The sequence below is a fragment of the Stegostoma tigrinum genome, unplaced genomic scaffold, assembly GCF_030684315.1.
Source record: "Stegostoma tigrinum isolate sSteTig4 unplaced genomic scaffold, sSteTig4.hap1 scaffold_88, whole genome shotgun sequence".
NCBI lineage: Eukaryota > Metazoa > Chordata > Chondrichthyes > Orectolobiformes > Stegostomatidae > Stegostoma > Stegostoma tigrinum.
Window position 1 is genome coordinate 210,172 of NW_026728813.1, and position 20,650 is coordinate 230,821.

Sequence of the window (20,650 nt, forward strand, 5' to 3'; positions counted from 1 at the left end):
GATTTCTGGCTGTTCACCCTCCCCTTTCAGAACTTTATACACCCGATCGGAGACGTCCCGGACCCTGGCACCAGGGAGGCAACATACCTTCCGGGAATCCCGATCTTGCCCACAAAATCTCCTGTCGATTCCCCTAACTATCGAGTCCCCTACCACGAGTACTTTTCTATTCTGCCCCCTTCCCTTCTTTGCCACAGTGTCAGGCTCAGTGCCAGAGAACTGACTACTATGGCTTTCCTCTGGTAGGTCAACCCCCCCAGCAGTATCCAAAACAGTATACTTATTGCTGAGGGGAATGCCCACAGAGGATCTCTGCACTGTCTGTCTGTCCCCTTTCCTCCCCCTAACTGTAACCCATCTATCCTCGTCCTGAGCCTTAGGAGTGACCAACTCCCGATAACTCCTCTCAATTACCCCCTCTGCCTCCCGAATGATCCGTAGTTCATCCAGCTCCAGCTCCATTTCCCTAACACGGTTTTCAAGGAGCTGTAGCTGGGTGCACTTCCCGCAGATGTAGCCAGCGGAGACGTGTGCCACATCTCCCAACTGCCACATTTTGATCCTCATGTAAGCACCCTCAAATTTCTGTGACCATATGCATGTCCAGCAGTCTCTTAAATGAACCCAATGACCTTGCTTCCACAACTACTGCTGGCAACGCATTCCGTGCTCTCACAACTCTCTGTGTAAAGAACCCGCCTCTGACATCCCCTCGAGACTTTCCTCCAACCAGCTTAAAACTATGACCCCTCGTGTCAGCCATTTCTGCCCTGGGAAATAGTCTCTGGCTATCAACTCCAACTATGCCTCTCATTATCTTGTAAACCTCAGTTAGGTCCCCTCTCCTCCTCCTTTTCTCCAATGAAAAGAGTCCGAGCTCAGTCAATCTCTCTTTATAAGATAAGCCCTCCAGTCCAGGCGGCATCCTGGTCAACCTCCTCTGAACCCTCTCCAAAGCATCCACCTTCTTCCTTTTGATGAGAAGCTCCACAGCTCTCGTCATCCAAGGTTCCTTTTTCTTACCCCTTCTTGCCTGTCTCAGAGGGACATATTTACTCATCACTCACAACAACTGTTCCTTAAACAGTCTCCACATGTCTATAGTGCCCTTACCATGGAACAATTGCTCCCAGTCCATGCTTCCCAACTCATGTCTAATCGCATCATAGTTTCCTCTTCCCCAATTAAATATCTTCGCATTTTGTCTAATCCTCTCCTTCTCCATAGCTATGTACAATGTGAGGCAGTTATGGTCACTATCACCAAAATGCTCTCCCACCACAAGATCTGAGACCTGGCCCGGCTCGTTTCCGAGCACCAAGTCTAGAATGGCCTCTCCCCTCATCGGCCTGTCAACGTACTGAGTTAGGAAACCCTCCTGAACACACCTTACAAAAACAGCACCATTCAAATCTCCTGCTCGAAGGAGGTTCCAATCAATATTGGGAAAGTTAAAGTCACCCATTACAACAACCCTACTACGTCCGCACTTTACCAAAATCTGCCGACCTATGCTTTCTTCAATCTCCCTGCTGCTTCTGGGGGGCCTGTAGTAAGCCCCTAACGAGGTGACTACTCCCTTGCTGTTCCCAATTTCCACCCACAATGACTCGGTAGGCAGATCTTCCTCGACAATGGAAGCTTCTGTAGCTGTGATACCCTCTCTGATTAGTAGTGCTACACCGCCTCCTCTTTTTCCACCCTCCCTATTCTTTTTAAATGCTCTAAACCCTGGAATATCCAGCAACCATTCCTGCCCCTGAGAAACCCATGTCTCTGTTATGGCCACAACATCATAGCACCAGGTACTGATCCATGCTCTAAGTTCATCACTTTTATTCCTGATACTCCTTGAGTTAAAGCAAACACACTTTAACCGATCCGTTGGTTTCTTCCCGGGAAAATCCTTCCCACTAGCTGGTCTACCTCTTGCTACTGCCTCACCTGCATCAACTCTCACCTCCGGTATACAGCTCAGGTTCCCACCCACCTGCCATACTAGTTTAAACCCTCTCAAACTACTCGAGCAAACCTTCCACCCAGGACATTGGTCCCCTTCCAGTTCAGATGCAACCCGTCCATCTTGTACAGGTCCCACCTTCCCCAGAAGGCATCCCAATTGTCTACATATCTGAAGCCCTCCCTCCTACACCAGCTGCGCAGCCACGTGTTAAGCTGCGCCCGCTCCCTGTTCCTCGCCTCGCTATCTCGTGGCACCGGTAGTAAACGAGAGAACACTACTCTGTTCGTCCTACTTTGCAGCTTCCATCCTAACTCCCTGAAATCACTTTTTATATCCTCAATCCTTTTTCTGGCTATATCATTAATCCCAATATGTAACACGATTTCTCGCTGTTCGCCCTCCCCTTTTAGAACCTTATACACCCGATCGGAGACGTCCTGGACCCTGGCACCAGGGAGGCAACATACCTTCTGGGAATCCCGATCCTGACTTTTAACGTGCGTTTCCTTAGCTGTGGTAGAGTGATGACCCTCATTCCCCACAGGAGACCTCCTCCTTGTTTCGATAGTTCTAGCTTCCACATGACATGTGGTTTCAGTTCCAGTTGCTCCATTTGCAGTACCACACCCACCACTCACGTAGTCGTGGGTTATTTTGACTGTCTCTCTTAATTTGTCCTACCGTTGCCAGAGTGTTCCCTACTTGCTCAAAGTAGAAAATGTCTACATAAGGACTGTTTGTTGTCAACTCATTTGGCAAGGGTAATCTAAAATCCTTCAGCATTCTCTCCTAAGTGTCTGATTTACAGCATCCCACAGTGAACTTCAGTTTTTACTTTTGAAGGGGACTTGTATAATGCCATGGCATCAATGATATGGCCTTAGTATTGTATGGAAATCTTTTTTAAAAAATCACAGTCAGTTTTCCTCACTTCTTCAAATCTAACTTGTGAGGATGCTCTTTTTTAGGTTCTCCCTGTGAGTAAAATATTGTCTTGGTAACACTGGACTCCTTTCAATCCACTTCAAATCTGATCCATGGCATGTTAGAATAATCCAAGCACAGATGGATTTCAAATGGAAATCTCTTGTTTTTGAATACTACTTTACGTGTCACAATAATCAAGTATTCCCGTGACTTAGGATCTCTATTCATCTGGAGATAGACTTGACTAAGGTCAATCTTACTGAAAAGCAGACCTCTAGCTGGTCCAACAAGTAGGTCATCGATTACAAGCAAAGCATACTGCTCAGCACATAGTGCTGGATTAGTAGCGAACTTGTAAGCAACGCAGATGTATACTCCATCTATCAGTGGAATGATAGGTGTGGGCTAATCATTTTTGGATTCAAGGATTCCAATCTTGGCCAGTGTCACTCAATTATGGTCATAGTGTCATAGAGGCGTACAGCATCGAAACAGAACACTTTGGTCCAACTCATCTACGCGAACAGAATATCCTAAATTAATCTAATCCCATTTACCAGTATTTGGCCCATATCCTCTAAACCCTTCCTATTCATGTACCCATCCAAGTGCTTTTTAAATATCCTAATTGTACATGCTTCCACCACTTCCTCTGGCAGCTCATTCCTTACACACACCATCCTCTGCTTGGAAAACGTTGCCCCTTACGTTCATTTTAAATCTTTCCCCCCTCACCTTAAAGCTGTGCCGTCTAGTTTTTGACTCCACTACTTGAAGGAAAAGACCTTGGCTACTCATCCTATCCATGCCCCTCATGATTTTATAAACCTCCAAGTTCTCCCCTCAGCCTCCAAAACTGCAGGCCAAGTAGTCTAATCAGCCTCCCCATAGCTCAAATCCTCCACCCTGGCAACATCATTGGAAATCCTTTCTCACCCTGGCAACATCATTGGAAATCCTTTCTGAGCCCTGTCAAGTAGGTTTAATTCTGCCTCAACCTTTAGTCTGATTGCACGAGGCACTGATCCTGCCTTGCAACATTTTGCTTGACTCTCATACTTGATTTTCAATTCGACAGAGGTCTTCCCCATGTCTCCCAGATCCCGATGAAAATAATGGCACACTTCTTTAGAATTTTGCAATGAATCAGTTTCAGAATCTGACAAGCAACTCAGTTCAACCCAACTGAGTTTGATTTTTTTTCCAGCCATGGTCCTCCCAGTGAAACTAGCAGATTATCCATGCTGTCATTGTACCATGTAGATTTTTTTCCTACTCTTCACTTTCAGTACTTTTGCTGTACTCTGTTCATATTTCTTTCTCAAACACACCCATTCAATGGGCCCTTTATTGCCGCAGTTTCTGCATACGACTAATTTATACCAGCAATTTGCTGTTGAGTGAAGTGCTCTTTCACACCAATGGCAGTTGTGAGTCTGTGTTGGTGCTCATCTCTCAGCTGCCACTATTCCTACTATTTCTTCATAAGTTTTGAAACCCGGCTTCTCTGGTTGTACCAGGCTCCTCAGGTGACTAAGGACATTCCCACACCCTGCCATAATACCAGGAACAATGGATTCGCTGGGTGGAGGAATTTCAGGTCTCTTTACTATAAAATATTTAACAGCTGATCTGTGGCAAGATCAAACAGGGACAGCAGGGATTTATGAAAGGGACAGAGGGAAATCACACTTGAAAATTTTTAGGGGATTCTTTGTGGATGTAACTCATTCAGTTGATGAGGGTGGAACCACTGGATGTGGTTTCTTTGGGCTTTCAGAAGGCTTTTAACAAAATCCCACATAAGAGATTAGTGCTTTAAATTAAAGCCCATGGGATTGCCGTAGTATATTGAGATGGAAATAAAACTGGTCAGCAAGTATCAAAGGATAGGAATAAATGGTCTTTTTCCAAAGGCAGACTCAGGTGGTGTGTCACAAGGATCTGTGCTCAGACTCCGGCTACCCACCTATTCAAACAAAGGAATCAAATGCAATATCTCCAAATCTGCAGGTGACACAAAGCTGGATGAGAGGGTGAGCTGTAAGGAGGATGCAGAGATGCTTCAGTGTCATTGGGACAAGCTGAATGACTGGGCAAATGTGAGACAGATACAGTATTACACGGATATATGTTAGATTATCCACTTTGGGAGCAAAAACGGAAAGGCAAAAACTGAATGGATATAAATTAAGACATGGGTATGTAGAATAAGATCTGGGCAAACCTGTACTTCAGTCATTGAAGGTAAGCATGCAGGTGCAGCAAGTAGTTAAGATGGCAAATAGCAGAAGGGCCTTCAGAGTGAGAGAATTTGCATTCAGGAGTGGGGATGTCTTGCTGCAATTACATACCAAGAATATTACGTGCAGTTTTGGCCTCTTTATCTGAGGAAGCACACTCTTGCTCCAGGGACAGTGCAGCAAAGGTTTAGCAGACTGATTCCTGGAAGGCAGACTGGCATATAAGGAGAGGTTGCGTCAGATAAGATTATACCACTGGCATTCAGAAGAATGAAGGGGCTTCTCATCGAAGCTTAAAATTCTTACAGGACCAGTCAAGTCAAATGGAGGGCAGATGTTCTTGATGGCAGGGATGTACAGATCAAAGGAGTCACAGTCATTCTTCATACCCTTAAACGAAGATGAGGAGATATTTCTTCACCCAGAGACTGATGAGCCTACAGAATTCACTACCACAGAAATCAATCAATGCTAAAACATTGCACAGTTTCAAAAAGGAGTTTAGGTTTAGCACTTGGAACTAAGTGGATCACAGGATATAAGGTTAAAGGAGGAACAGGCTACTGTGTTGGATGATTCGATATATTCATAATGAATGATACAGCAAGCGTGAAGGGCCAAATGGCCCATTTCTCATTCTACTTCTTATGTTTCCGTGCAAAGTGAATGGCCACAAACTTGGCAGATGGAATATAATGTGGAAAATGTCAGGTTATGTGCTTTGGCAAGAAGAATAAAAGAGCTATATGTTATTAAAATGGAAAAAGATTGCAGAAAGCTGCAGTACAGGAGGAATTTGGAGGTCCTTGTGCATGAATCATAAGAAGTTAGCAACCATGCTCAGCAACTAACAAGGAAGTCTCCTGTTGGCCTTTAGAAGGAATGGAATAAAAGAAGAGGGAAGTATTGCTAAAACAATACAAAGTACTAGACAGACCACATCTCAAACACAGCAAATACTTTTGGCCCTTTATCAAAGGAAAGAAACCTCAACATTGGAGGCAGTCCAGAGAAGGTTAACTAAGTTGATTCTAGGTACAGAAGGATCTTCTTTCTAAGGAGGTCAAATAGGTTGGACTTGTACTCTTTAGAATTTAGAAGAGTAAAAGGTTACCTTATTAAAACATACAGGATTCTTAGGGGAACTGTTAGTGTCGATGCAGAAAGTTTGGTTCTTCTTGGAGGAGAATCTACGGCCAAAGGGCATCATCTCAGAATAAGGCGTGACATATTTAAGACAGGGATGAAGATGAATTTATTTCCTTTGTGGGCTTGATTTTGTGGAATTGTTTACTCCAGAGGCCTGTTGAAGCTGGGTTACTAAGAATATTCAAAACAGAGATAGCCATGATCTGATCGAATGGTGAAGCAAATTCAATGGGCTAAAAAGCCTACTTCCATTCCTTCATTTTATGGCTTTATGACCCCTACATTCCTGGGTTTTTCAGATCTCACACACTCTTTGGAACAATGTCTTTCGAGTATTTATTGTTTGCCACTATCCCTTTCGTTAAACTGCTTCACCTCATGCATCGTTTTCTTTTTCCTTGGACATTTCCCATTTTATATGGGATAACACAATGCAAGTTGATCAACGACAACAACAAGCGAAAAGTTGCTGGAAAATCCCAGTGGGTCTGGCAGCATCCGTGAAGGGAAAAATAGAGTTAACGTTTCGGGTCTAGTGACCCGAACTCAGAACAGTGAGCAAAGATCACCACTCTTTGCAATTATCATCTTTTCATCTTGTAGATATATCTGCCGCTAACCTAAGCCGTCGATCCAGGCTGAGGATTCATTACCACACAAGTTTGCTTTCCTGCACTGAATACTGGGTCCTTCTGTCTTGGAGTGAGAATCACACCGACATTTCTGACTCAGAAGGAGGGCCACTGCTGACTAAACCACACTGTATCCCAGATCCCCTCACATTTTGCTGTATTGAACTCTAACTGCCATGTCATTTCCCATTCTGTTGGCCTATTGCAACTGATCGGAATCATCCTCATTGTTTGGGCTCCTGCAAGCTTGGCAATCGTGGTAAATTTTGGAACTTCACGCTGTATTGCTCATGTTGAGGTGTGCAATAATAAGATGGTAACTATACCAGGGGATTTCAACTTCCTCAACATTGTTTGGGATAGTCATAATCAGTGAATCATACAATATGTGAGGCCCTTCAACCCACTGAGTCTGCGCTATCAAGGACATACTATTATATACACTAGACCCACTGTCAACACACTAGGTCATAGCCTTGAACGTAATGACACGTCAAGTGCTTTTTAAAGATTCTGAGATTTCCCGTCTCAACTATAATCCCAGAGAGTGCATTTCAGACCCCTCTGGATGAAAAAGGTTTTCCTCTAATCCCCTCTAAACCTTTCTTTTTAAAATAATGTCCACCTTGTTATCGAGTGTAAAGTGCACAGTGTAAAGAGGAGTTGGATTTCTATATACGTGTTCAGCAGAGTTTATTGTGTCAACATATGGAAGGTCCATCAAGGGACGGTCCAGTCCCAGATCTAATTCTTGAGAACAAAGTTGCCAAGGTGTTTAAGGTGGTAGTGGGGAGAATATAGTGATAGCAACCACTGTTATGAAAAGGAAAATGGTAGATTGCAAAAAAAAAATTTTGGATCGGAGGAAGGCAGATGTTATTAAAATAAAGCAGGATCTGACCAAAGTAGACCAGGTTCAGCTACGTCGGGCAAATTCTACAGTAGAAAGTGAACGTGTGATTGGGAAGAAAATGGGGAAAGCAAAGGCCCAACATGTTTCCTTTGGGATGAAATTTGGAAATAACAAGACAAAGAACCCTGGATGTGTAGGAATATTCAGAATTGGTTAAGAACAAAAAAAAAGAGGCTTTTAGTAGGTACAAAGGGAGCAAATGATGGAGGCCTTAGTGGAGTATAGAAAGCTCAGAGGGAACTTGAAGCAGTTAGGAGGAAACAGGCACATGAAAAAACATGAAGATAAAATTTGACAGATCCCAAGATATTTCACAAGTACATTTAGGGGAAGAAGATAACCAGAGAAAGAATGGGGCCCATTAGGGTCCGGGGGAAAACTTTATACCGTACAGAAGGACACTGGTAGAGTGTTTCACTTTAGTCTACATTCAAGAGGAGGAAGATGGAGGTAGAGAACTTGGGGACAGGGACTGAGGTACTTGAGCAGACTGACACAGGGAGTGAGGCTTTGCTAGGCCTAAAAGTAGATAATTCTCTAGGTTTGAAGGGGTTGTATCATATGCCACAATAAGAGATGCGAGGAAATCACAGGGGCTCTGACCCAAACTTTGAATTCTTCTCTGGCTACAGGGGAATTGGTAGAGGACAACTAATGTGGTACCATTTTTCAAGGAGAGAGAGAGATACACCAGGAATTACAGACCAATGAATCTCATATCAGTGGGAGGGAAACAACTGGGGAAATTCTGGAGGAGAGAATTCATCTCCACTTGGAAATGCAAGGTTTGATCAGCATGGCTTCATCAAAGTGAGGTCACACTTCACAATTTTGATATAATTTTGCGAGGTATGTAGGTGCCCAGATTTTCACAAGGGTTTTGATGAGCTATAACACATTAGGCTACTTAATAAGATAATAGTCCATGATGTTGCTGTTGTATATTATCATGAACAGAGGACTGGCTCACTCATAGAAGACAGAATTGGGACAAGGGAGGCATTTTCAGACTGGCAACCTGCAGCTAGCGGAGCGCCGCACAGATTAGTGCTGGGGACACAATTATTTATGAAATACATTAATGCCTTGAATGACGAAAGAGAATATACTGTAGCTGATGACACAAAACCATGTGGGAAGGCAACTAGTAAGGATTAATCAAAAAGTCTGCAGAGAGATATTGACAGGCTAAGCAAATGGGCAAAAACTTCGCAGATGGAATATAATGCAGGGAAATCTGAGCTAATGTATTTTGGCAGGAAGAATAGAAAAGCTGGTTATTATTTAATGGAGAATGACTGCAGAAAGCTACGGAACAGAGGGATTTAAATATTCTCGTCTACGAATCACAAAAAGCAAGCATCCAAGTTCATTGGGTAACGAAGAAGGCAAATGGAATGGAATATAAAAGGTTTTGTTAAAATTGTACGAGGCAATTGTCAGATCACAGCTGTAACACTGAGAACAGTTTTGGGAGAAATATCTAAGGATGTGGAGGAAGTTCACATAAGTTCTAGGAGGTTAAGAAGATTGAATCTGTTCTTGCTGTAATATAGAAGAATGAGATGCCACCTTATTGAAGCTTATAAGATTTTTGACAGGGTAGATGCAGAGAGTTTGTTTTCCCTTGTGGGAGAGTCTAGGACCAGAGGGCATAATCTCAGAATAAGGGGTCACACATTTAAGATAGAGATTGGGAGGAATTTCTTCCCTCTGAGGGTTGCAAATCTGTGGAATTCTTTGCCACAAAAGACTATTGAGGCTGGTCATTAAGTGAATTTAAGGTTGAGATAGACAGCAGATATTGGGAAAAGGCAGGAAAGTAGACTGGAGAATTAACTGTTCTGCCATGGTCTCTTTGAATCGCAGAGCAGATTCAAAGGGCTGAATGGCCTATTTCTGCTTCTGCGCTCTATGCTTATACTGCAGCTGATGCAGTTTGTATGGATTTCAAAAACGCCTTTGACAAGGTCCCACATGTGAGACTGATATTAAAGGTAAACACATCTGGCACCACTGGCTATTACGGCAAGGTAGTTCTAAAATGGCACAGTGGTAAGAGACAGAGCACAGAGGTAGAAGGCTGTTTGTGCAACTGGAAGCTTGTGTCAAATGGCGTACTGCAACGTTCCATATTGGGTCCCTCACTGTTCGTGATATATACAACATAATGAGATATGGATGGGTTGGTCAGATGAGCAGATCAGTAGCAGACAGAATTTAATCCTGAAACATATCAGGTGATGCACATCAGAAGAAGTCACAAGACAAGGAGGTACTCAATGAATGGCAAGACACTAGGAGGCTTAGGGGACACAGACGGATCATGGGGTGCTTGTACACAGAACCTTGAAGGTGGCAGGACAGGTTAACAGGATGATTAAGAATGCGTACTGAGAACTTCCCTTATCAGTCATGGCACAGATGGTTTCAGCTGGAAGGTTCCGTTGGAATTGTATAGAACTTTAGTTAAGCCAAAGTTGGAATACTGTATGCAGTTCTCATCACCACACTGTTGGAAGGATGTGATTGAATTGGAGGGGTGCCTGGGGCGGAGCACTTTAGCTACGGAGACTAGCTGGATAAGATCAGATTGTTCTCTTTAGAGCAGAGAAGGCTGAGGAGGGACATGACTGAGGTGCAGAAGATGAGGAGGGGCAAGGTTAGGAAGCAGCCGTATCCTTAGTTGAAGGGTCAATGACAAGGAGACACAATTATGAGGTGAAGGGCAGGAGATGTAGAGGGGATTTGAGGAAAAATATTTTTACCCAGAGGGTGGTGGTAATCTGGAATGCACTACCCAGAAGGGTAGTTGAGACAAGAGAGCTCACAACTTTTAACAAGGTACTGGGATGAGCACGTGAAATTAAAGGTTATTCTCCAAGTGCTGCAAAGTGGGATTAGCGCAGACTTGATTGGCTGAAGGGCCTTCTGTATGCCATATTCCCAAATTCAAATCGTGCATCTATCTCCAAAAATCAGTGTCCTCATACTTGGCAAATTGCTAATAGCGATGTTCTCATCTATTTACCATAACTTGCTGCTTCTGTCCTTCAGCCATCTTTTTTAACCAAATTTGATAGTGACCTATATATTCCATGAATCTCAATTTTATAAATCAATCTTTTATATGCACCTTCCCCTCATCCTTATCTCGGAAAGATTGCACTGCTTCATGAAGGCAGGCTAAAGTAATTCAGCATTACAGCCATACTCTGGTAGTATAATGACAGCATCAGTGACAGGACAATAAGTGCCTCATATCAATTGTTTCAAAACTGGGTTCTACAGTAGAGAGGTAATTTGAGATCTACAAATCAAATCATCTGTCATAACTTGAGATTAAATATATTGGAAAAAAGCACACTAACTAACGCGAGCTTCAATGGTGATAAATTAAATGTAACTAATTGGAACAGTAATATTCCTCATCCAACCTTGCTAAGCAATGCCTCTCTGCACTGATAGGCTGGAAAGCTGCAGTCAAGAACAGATATTCACTATTTATCATCAAGTCGGAACAATTCTGGAATGCTTTTATCTGTCATGAATGTTTAATTACTGCAATTTGAAACGCTCAACGAAATGTAAATCATGAATATGTGATGTTAAAAATATACAAAAGGATCCAGCCCTTTTCTTGATTTATCAGGCGAACAATAGAAGAGCATTTGCATAAAGTGGATATACATTATGAGTGCCCTTATCAAACACCAGTCCAGGGACTGACAGATATCACAGTTAGAAGCAAATACACACATCGGGGCAGCACAGTGGCTCAGTGGTTAGCACTGCAGCCTCACAGCACCAAGTACCCGGGTTCGATTCCAGCCTCAGGTAACTCTCTGTGTGGAGTTTGCACATTCTCCCCGTGTCTGCGTGGGTTTCCTCCGGGTGCTCCGGTTTCCTCCCACAGTCCAAAGATGTGCTGACTAGGGGGAGTGGCCATGCTAAATTGCCCAGAGTGTTCAGGGGTGTGTGTCGGTGATAGGGGGATGGGCTGAAGTGCCTGTTTCCATACTGTAGGGAATCTAATCTCATCTCCATGATAACCGTCAGGAAGTAGCTTTTTAAAAAGATGATTAGAACACTTCTTTACATGTAGCCCTTGGTCTTATGAATATGCAATTAATAATAGATAGGTTAGTGATTGCTATTAATATGAAAGCATTCAATCAAAAAGGTTCGAGAACGATTGCCTACCTTAAAGGTTAAACACTGGAAGGAGCTCACATTTAGAAGGTAGAAGGAACTATGCAAAATCCATCAGATACTTGGAGAATCACCAAGCGATACAAAATATACACTGCTCCTCAAATGGATTCAAAGAGGAAATTGGTTAATATGTTAGAGCATATAGGGTCATAGCAACAAGGAGCAGGAGTAGCAAGGACAGTATTTGCTGCCCATCCCTAGTTCCTCCAAATTGTTTGACTATTTCAGAGTGCAGTTAAGTGTCAACCACATTATTGTGGATCTGGAGTCATATGGAGGTGAGATCAAATAAGAATGGCAGAGCTCCTTTCTTAAAGAACATCAGTGAATGAGTCAAGTTTTTAAAACGGTGAATAGTGTAACAGTGACAGTGTAACCATCACTGAGACCAGCTTTGTTTATGATTATATCAATTTGAGCATGTGTTGGATAACTGGCCCCATCAAGCCTGCTTCACCATTTAAGAAGGTCGTGGCTGACTTGACTGCAATCTCGGCTCCACATTCCCACCTACCCCCAAAATTATATTGAACTGAATTCAAATTCCATCAGCTGTTACAGTGGAACTTAAGACTATACTCTACAGCATTGTCCCAGGCCTCCGGATTACTCATCCTGTGACATTAATAGTGCTTCACTGACTACCCCAGCATGTCAATCCCCGTCCTGAGCATACTTCTTGGCTGAGGCTCCACATTTTCTGGAGTACAGAATTACAAAGTTCACCTCTCTGTGAGTGAAGAGGTTCCTCATCTATCGCTGTTGTTACATTTTATTCTGAGATTGATCTCAAGTTCTACAGCCTGATCTCTTAATTCAAATTACAATAACCTGGCTTTTCAAATGCCCTGTCACATTATCCTTGCCAAGAGATTGATTGTTCATGGTTATGTACAGCATGTCCATGTTGATTTTTCTTCATTTAAGTGCCGTCACCAACCTTACAGACACTACAAATGCATTTGGTCAATGGGAGAGGTTGAATGAGCAAAATTGGACCTTCATTTCTTCCCCACCCCAGCCTCAAAAGGTTTTGTCTTCATTTCAAATTTTTCACATCTTATGGATAATTCTGTACCTTTCCGGTCCCTTCAAGAAGTGCATCCTACCCAAATTATCCTGAGTGTCTCATCTTAAAAATTAGAATATCTTTTGATATCCTCACTGTGGAACAAATCCATTATATACTTAACATAGGATTCAGGTCAAGTTTGTTTTATTCCCCACTGTTTGTTTAACTTCCTGGCCAATGCCCCACGATTTCTCAGGAAACTATTAGTCTATCTCTGTATCAGAACATCTTCAAAAAACTCATACTTTCTCCAGATCTTGATATAAAAACTGGCGAGTTTCGGTTCGAGATGAGTTCCACAGCACAAAATCATACTTGAACCTTTTAGCCATATAAATCATTTGACAAGCAGATTCTAGGGAGTCAATCTGCAGGATCAAGTGACATCTGAAATGCTGTACATTTACTGCAAACAGTCAAGTTCAGTTTTGCTGGCTTCCACAAATCTTTGACAGCATGGCCGTGGGTGTGAATCACTTAGGTCTGGCCAAATCAGTAAAATCCCACTCCTTTTCTCATCTGAACACTGCCCCAGAGCAATATCATGTGAAAGCACTGCACTTTCCACATACATGGTGGCAATGCCCAGATCTATCCACCCCCTCATTCATTTCTTCCACTGTCTCCACATAACCGGATAGTTTCCATCTATTAAATCTTGAACAGAACGAAGCCATTATCTTTGGTCCTTGAAAGGAGGTCTGCTTGCTAGCTACCGGTTTTCGTTGCACCCTTTGTTATTTTGACCCAGAGTTTAAATTCTGACCACATAGGCCTGATGTCACAAAGTCTACTTATTTTCACATCCACAACATTCGGCCCTAGGTAAGTCCGTTAGTTTTGAAACCCTACCGCATTGATTAACTGTGGTGTTGGGGGCCAGGGAATTGGACGTCCTGGAGGAGGTGGAGGGCGTGGGTGGTGTCACGGACGTAGGTAGGGAGTTCCTGGACCAAAGGGGAGAAAATGGAGTCCAGATAGGTGGAGATGAGTTCAGTGGGGCAGGAGCAGGCTGAGACAATGGGTCGACCAGGGCAGGCAGGTTTGTGGATTTTGGGAGGGAGATAGAAACGGGCCGTGCGGGGTTGAGAACAATGAGGTGGGAGGCTGTGGGTTGGAGGTCCCCTGAGGTGATGAGGTCATGAATGGTGTGGAGATGATGGTTTGGTGCTCGGGTGTGGGGTCATGATCGAGGGGGCGGTAGGAGGTGATGTCGGAGAGTTGGCGTTTGGCCTCGGCGATGTAGAGGTCAGTGCGCCATACTACCACTGCGCCACCCTTGTCTGCGGGTTTGATGGTGAGGTTGGGGTTGGAGCGGAGGGCCGGCCGTTCTGCGGGGGAGAGGTTGGAGTGGGTGAGAGGGGTGGAGAGATTGAGGCGGTTTAATGTCTCGACGGCAGTTAGAGATGAAGAGGTCGAGGGAAGGTAGGAGGCCTGGGGGTGGTGTCCAGGAGGAGGACTTGTGTTGGGAGCGGGTGAAGGGGTTAGTGGAGGGAGGGTTAGGTTCCCGGTTGAAGAAGTACGCGTGGAGGCGAAGGCGGCGGATAAACTGTTCTATGTCCAATCGTGACTGGTATTCGTTGATGTGTGGTTGTAGAGGGACAAAGGAGACCTCTTACTAAGGACTAACCGTTCGTCCTCAGTTAGTGGGAGGTCTGGGGGGATGGTGAACATGCGGCAGGGTTCAATGTGACTGTCTTCACTGGGGTTGCTGGCTGTGAAGGTTGTGGGCGGAGCGATGAGGTCGTCGGCCGTGGGCGGGGTTCCGTCGGCGTCGGCCGTGGGCGGGGTTCCGTCGGCGGTTGGAGTATCGGGGTGGGCGGCAGCAGCTGCGGCGAGGGTGGTGTGTGTGGTGTTGTAACTGGAAGTGGAGGCGGTGACTGCAGCAGCGGTCCCGGAAGTGGTGTGGCCGGCGGAGGCGAATGTGACATCATCGGTTGGGGTCTCCGGCCGTGTCCTCATGGTCAATGGGGGCAGGGACAGACTCGGGATTTGGGAGGCACAGGAAAGTAGAGTTCTGTTTTCACAGGTTGGAGTATAATAGGATAAAGTACAATACACCAAATCTTCTTTGGTACCTTTTCCTTCCATAAAACTGCTTTTCGTAGATGCACACGGAATTCATTTTATACACATTTAAAAATTTCTAAGTTCAAGAGGCCAGTTCCAGCACTTGGACTTGCATCTTCTTCATCATCACAACAGAACAAAATAAAGACTCACTCTTTGTAAGTCACGTTTTCAATTTTTAGTGACAAGGTGTAGTGCAAGAACTGCTCACTTGATGTTAAAATCTCTTAACTATGTACCTATATATTTCAATCCTGTGAAATATGTGGAACGAGTTCAAGAAAAGGATTAATTTTGTTGCTCTGGGAGAGAGCTGGTACAGATAAAGTGGTTGAATGGCCTCCTCCCATGCTAAAAATATCCATAACTGTTGTTGGCGCTGCTGAATTAAAGTGGGCATCCTTTCATTATGACTGTGAGACGCAGCATGTTACGATAGATGGCATAATGGAGAAATCCTTTGTTATTAATGAATTTTTCAGCACTAGGCATCCTTCCGAAGTCAAATGTTCAACGTATACCTGTTGCACTGACTTGGTTCCAAATATTTATAATGTGGAGGTGCTGGTGTTGGACTAGGATAGACAAAGTCAGAAGTCACATGGCATCAAGTTATAATCTGACAGGTTTATTTGAAATCACACAAGCTTTTGGAGTGCAGTCCCTTCATCAGGTACGGTCAGAGAGGAAAACACACAGGCACACAATTTATAAGCAGACAGATCAAAACAGCAGACAACTGGTGTGAGTGGAGTGTCAGATAATAAGTCTTCATCCAGGATGTTTGTTTATTTGCAGATATTTTGTTGAAGAAGCACACAACTTGTAGTTACAGTCAGTCAGTGTGGCATCTTACAAATTCTTGCTTTTGAAATAAAGGTTAAAACTCTAAGACAGATTCTGAACACAAGCCTCGAAACTACAAGTCAGAGTCTGACCTGAGATGTCACCTTTTGTACATTCCTGTTGCGCTGCCTGATTATCATGACAGCACAGCACTGACATTGACTTTATAAACACTTTGCTTGCCTCTGACACGCTTGGTCACCTGTATAGAGTTATTATCTGACACTCCACTCACGCCAATTCTATGATCTTTTGATCTCTCTGCTTATAAGCTGTGGTCACCTCACTAACTGCACCTGATGAAGGGGCTGCACTCCAAAAGCTTGTGTGATTTCAAATGAACCTGTTGGACTATAAGCTGGTGTCATGTGACTTCTGACTGCAAACACTTATAGAATGTGTTTTCAATCCTACCGTGACTTGACAATAAGCCAACTTCTTAAAATTTATAAAATGACAAGTATGTCTAACCTTGAGCCTTTAAAGAAGTAAATATTACAACCATAGTACAGTCAGGCAGTAAAGGCAGAAGGAATGATTTAATCAACTGTGTCTGACACCACACAATTAATCCCCCTTATGGAAGAAAGGTTGGCTGCGTTCTCTTTCTTCAGGAACATCCAGCTAATACCACCTTACTACTGCTTGTTTTATTCATCTGGTGTCCCATCTAATTCCTTTCAGTCTTGGTCAAACCCTCATGTAATTTATTTCAATTTTCAATAAAATAAATTTAACTTTATATTCCACAACTTTAACATTTCCTTTTAAGGTTTGAATGGTTCACTTAGTACACTGCACAGGTTTTGGAAATAATTGGAGAACATGGTGGAAAAATCAGGATATATTGACAAGTAAACAAATGGCTAACTTCTGTTTCCTTGTCAGTGAAGCCTTTTGAACAGAACATAAAGTTGCGGAACTCTGTAGAGACAACAATTTAAAACTGGGAAGACCACTGTTTGTGGTCCCCACACCAATCTCTATTCACGACCTACTGAGTGCATTACTCCTCCTTGGCAACAATGTAATGTTACGCTTGTCTCAGCACAACCTTGGCATCTTGTTTATCCCACGATGAACGTCCGACCACACATTCATGCAATCCCTAAAGCTGTCTCTTGTCTTGGCTCATTAGCAGTGAAACCTTCAACTGAAACCACTTCACTTCCGGACCTGACAATTCCAATGCATTCCCTGCTAGAGTCCCACATTTGCCCATTGAACACTTGAGGTCGTCAAAACTCCACTGCCTGAGACTCATCTTGAACCAAATCCTATTCTCTGTGCTTTCTACCTAACTGATAGTATTAACAGTAATTTTATTAAATTCTCATTTTTGTTTCCAAATTGTTCCTTGGCTATGCCTATCGTTATTTGGATAATCTCCACCAGTCCGACCATACTTCAGGGTATCTGCACTCGTCTAATTATGTCCTCTTGCCCACTCTTGATTTTAAATGGCCTATCGCTATTTGGATAATCTCCACCAGTCCGACCATACTTCAGGATATGTTTGGTTGCCAAACATTTAATTTTGTAGGCTTCAAACCCAACAAGAGACTTCCTCCACCTCTTAGCCTCTGTACCTTTCCTGTTTTAAGGCACTTTTTAAAACAATCCTCTTTGATCAAGCTCTTGATCATCAGAACTAAGAACTTAATAAGGCTCAGTTGTATTCTGGGATCGTTAATACTCATTCCGGATGCCTTCAAAAGTTTCCATCCATTAAAGAGATTATATAAGTGGTTGAAGTCATTGCACAGCAGAGGGGGACAAATTGGGGAGTTATTTCAAAGAGCTATGATATGCCAGAAGACCTCCTTCCACACGCCAACTCTGATTCTACAAACACAAAAATGATTTTCAGACTTGGGAAGATCCTTCAAAAATGTCACAAGTAACCAGCTTTTGGGCAGAGTAGAGTTGCTGAGATGATAGACCAGGATTTAGGGGTACCAGTAGTGATAATATACTGAACACAATCAAATTTTGAGGTTGTAGAATGATGAGGTCTTCAGCATTTTTGACACTTTGACCATTTTCCTTCCTCTTCACAGAACAAGTCAAATAGCGGCAGCTCAATGTTGCGTGGCCGCTCAAGCCTGCTCCACCATTGATGATGATTTTGGCTGGTCTTCCACATCAGTTAAACTTTTGCTCATATCTCATCCTCTTTTCAAAACATTGATCTATTCACGTGTAGTATCCCTCTCGCTAACTTCATGTGAATTCATTCCAATCACTGAACTCCTAACGCTGACTCACCCGAGATCAAAAAATTCAGCTGAGATCAAGAACTGATCTAGCCTGTATGGCTGAGCTGGCTTTTAAAAGGTTTGCCAGTGAGAAACATTCATTAAAAAAAATACAAATGCATGGATTGCTCTCCAATCCTAAACTCTATTCAAATTCAGTTGACTGAACGGTTGGTTTGTGATGCAGAGTGATCCCCTGCAAGAGAGGGCTCAATTGCCACACCAGTGAGCTTACCACAAATGATCTTCGCCTCAAACCCTCTACTTGCCTGAGGCATGGTAATCTTCTGGTTAAATCATAACCAGTTGTCTCTCTCTAAGGAGTCGCCAAATGGCGTGGTAAGACTTTTCCTTTAATCACGATAACATGGCAACAAGTAGATAACTCAGCTGATGTCACTGACTAATAGAATCCTCAACTATACTAATATTAACGATGTGATATCATCAGAAGGCATGCTCAACTAAGTTTTAATTTGCAAATGAAATTAACAACCATTCAATCAATATCACTGAAGTACTCATATTACTGATCGTCTCGATACAACATTGTGGTTACATCTGTTCATAAGTGAAGTGTAATGTAATTGCACTTACTGTGGTTTTATCAATGTGACCCTGCAATGAGTCAATAAGCAGGTCACCCACAGGTTGCTGATCAGTGTGGACCCCCTCAGCTGTTATCACATGAGCCTCAAGATCATCCAGAGCTTTCTGCAGTTCTTGAAGTTTCTCCAACGCCTTTTCCACCTGTTTCTGCCAGTTGCTCGCACGGGTTTTCAATTGCTCCCAATTTTCCTTCACTTCTATTGACTGTTTGCGGACAGCTTTGGCAATTCTCTGGGCTCTCTCTTCCAGGGTAGGTTCTGGAAATATGAAGTGCAAATAATTTATCAACTATTCATGACTTTGATCAATGGAACTTCGGTTTTCTTTCTAAAACCCTTTCCTTTAAAAGGTCTCTCTGGACTTTCTCCTGAAATTGGGAATATATAGTATAAGACTAAAGATTTTATTCATTAAAAATTTATGACTACCAAGGAAACTTTAAAAAAGGAAAAGGATTAGAGTGACTAAATGGGTAAAGTTCTCAACAAAAGACATGAAAAATCCGTTCAGGATATCTTTCGTAGCTATGAAACAAGCATCCAACATAAACCAACTTTCATCTTTCAGGGCTGGCAAGTTAGAATGATAAACTCTAAGTCTACCCTGCATAGTTAACTCAAGAACTCACTTAATGAGGTTGTTAAGAGATATAGGGATAACAAAGTGAGCAGCTGAATGAACACAGCAGGCCAAGCAGCATCTTAGGAGCACAAAAGCTTCCATGTTGGGCCTAGACTCTTCATCAGAAAAGGGGGCGGGTGAGGGGGAGAGGCCTCTGAAATAAATAGGGAGAGAGGGGGAGGCGGATCGAAGATGGATAGAGGAGAAGATAGTTGGAGAGGAGACAGACAAGTTAAAGAGGTGAGATTGAGCTAGTAGAGGTGAGTGTAGGTTGGGGAGGTAGGGAGGGGATAGGTCAGTCCGGGGAGGATGGACAGGTCAAGAGGTGAGGTTGGTCGGTAGGAAATGGGGGTGTGGCTTGAGGTGGGAGGAAGGGATAAGTGAGAGGAAGAACAGGTGAGGGAGGCGGGGACGAGTTGGGCTGGTTCTGGGATGCAGTAGGAGGAGGGGAGATTTTGAAGCTTGTGAAATCCACATTGATACCTTTGGGCTGCAGGGTTCCCGAGCAGAATATGAGTTGCTGTTCCTGCAACCTTCAGGTGGCATTGTTGTGGCACTGCAGGAAGCCCAGGATGGACATGTCGTCTAAGGAATAGGAGGGGAAGTTGAAATTGTTCGCGACTGGGAGGCGCAGTTGTTTATTGTGAACCGAGCATAGGGACTGCTTTGCAGAACACCTAAGTCTCTCCTTGGTTTCCACGATGTTGAGGAGGCCACAACGGGTCCAGCGGATGCAGTATACCACATTGGTAGATGTGCAGTTGAACATCTGCTTGATGTGGAAAGTCTTCTTGGGGCCTGGATGGGGGTGAGGGAGGAGGTATGGGGGTACGTGTTGCACTTCCTGTGGTTGCAGGGAAAATGCCGGGTGTGGTGGGGTTGGAAGCGAGTGTGGAGCGGACAAGGGAGTCACGGAGAGAGTGGTCTCTCCAGAAAGTAGACAAGGGTCGGAGGAAAAATGTCTTTGGTGGTGAGGTCAGATTGCAGATGGTGGAAGTGTTGGAGGATGATGCGTTGTCTCCAGAGGTTGGTAGGGTGGTATGTGAGGATGAGGGGGTTCTCTTTTGGTGGTTATTGCAGGGGCAGGGTGTGAGGGATGAGTTGCAGGAAATGAGGGAGACACGGTCAAGGG

The 20,650-nt window shown here is 43.6% G+C and overlaps 1 protein-coding gene across 3 annotated transcripts in view; it reads right to left on the reverse strand.

Moving 5' to 3' along the window:
- Window positions 1-18,829: 18,829 nt before the first annotated feature.
- Window positions 18,830-20,650, reverse strand: part of LOC132209346 (utrophin-like) — a 65,062-nt gene continuing 63,241 nt past the window's right edge. For all 3 annotated transcript variants that reach the window (XR_009445440.1, XM_059644471.1, XM_059644470.1), the window contains one exon: window positions 18,830-19,154. Coding sequence is in view for 2 of the 3 variants with exons in the window: in XM_059644471.1 (XP_059500454.1) it covers window positions 18,844-19,154 (311 nt within the window). In the remaining variant the exon portion in view is untranslated. The remainder of the gene's footprint in view (window positions 19,155-20,650) is intronic.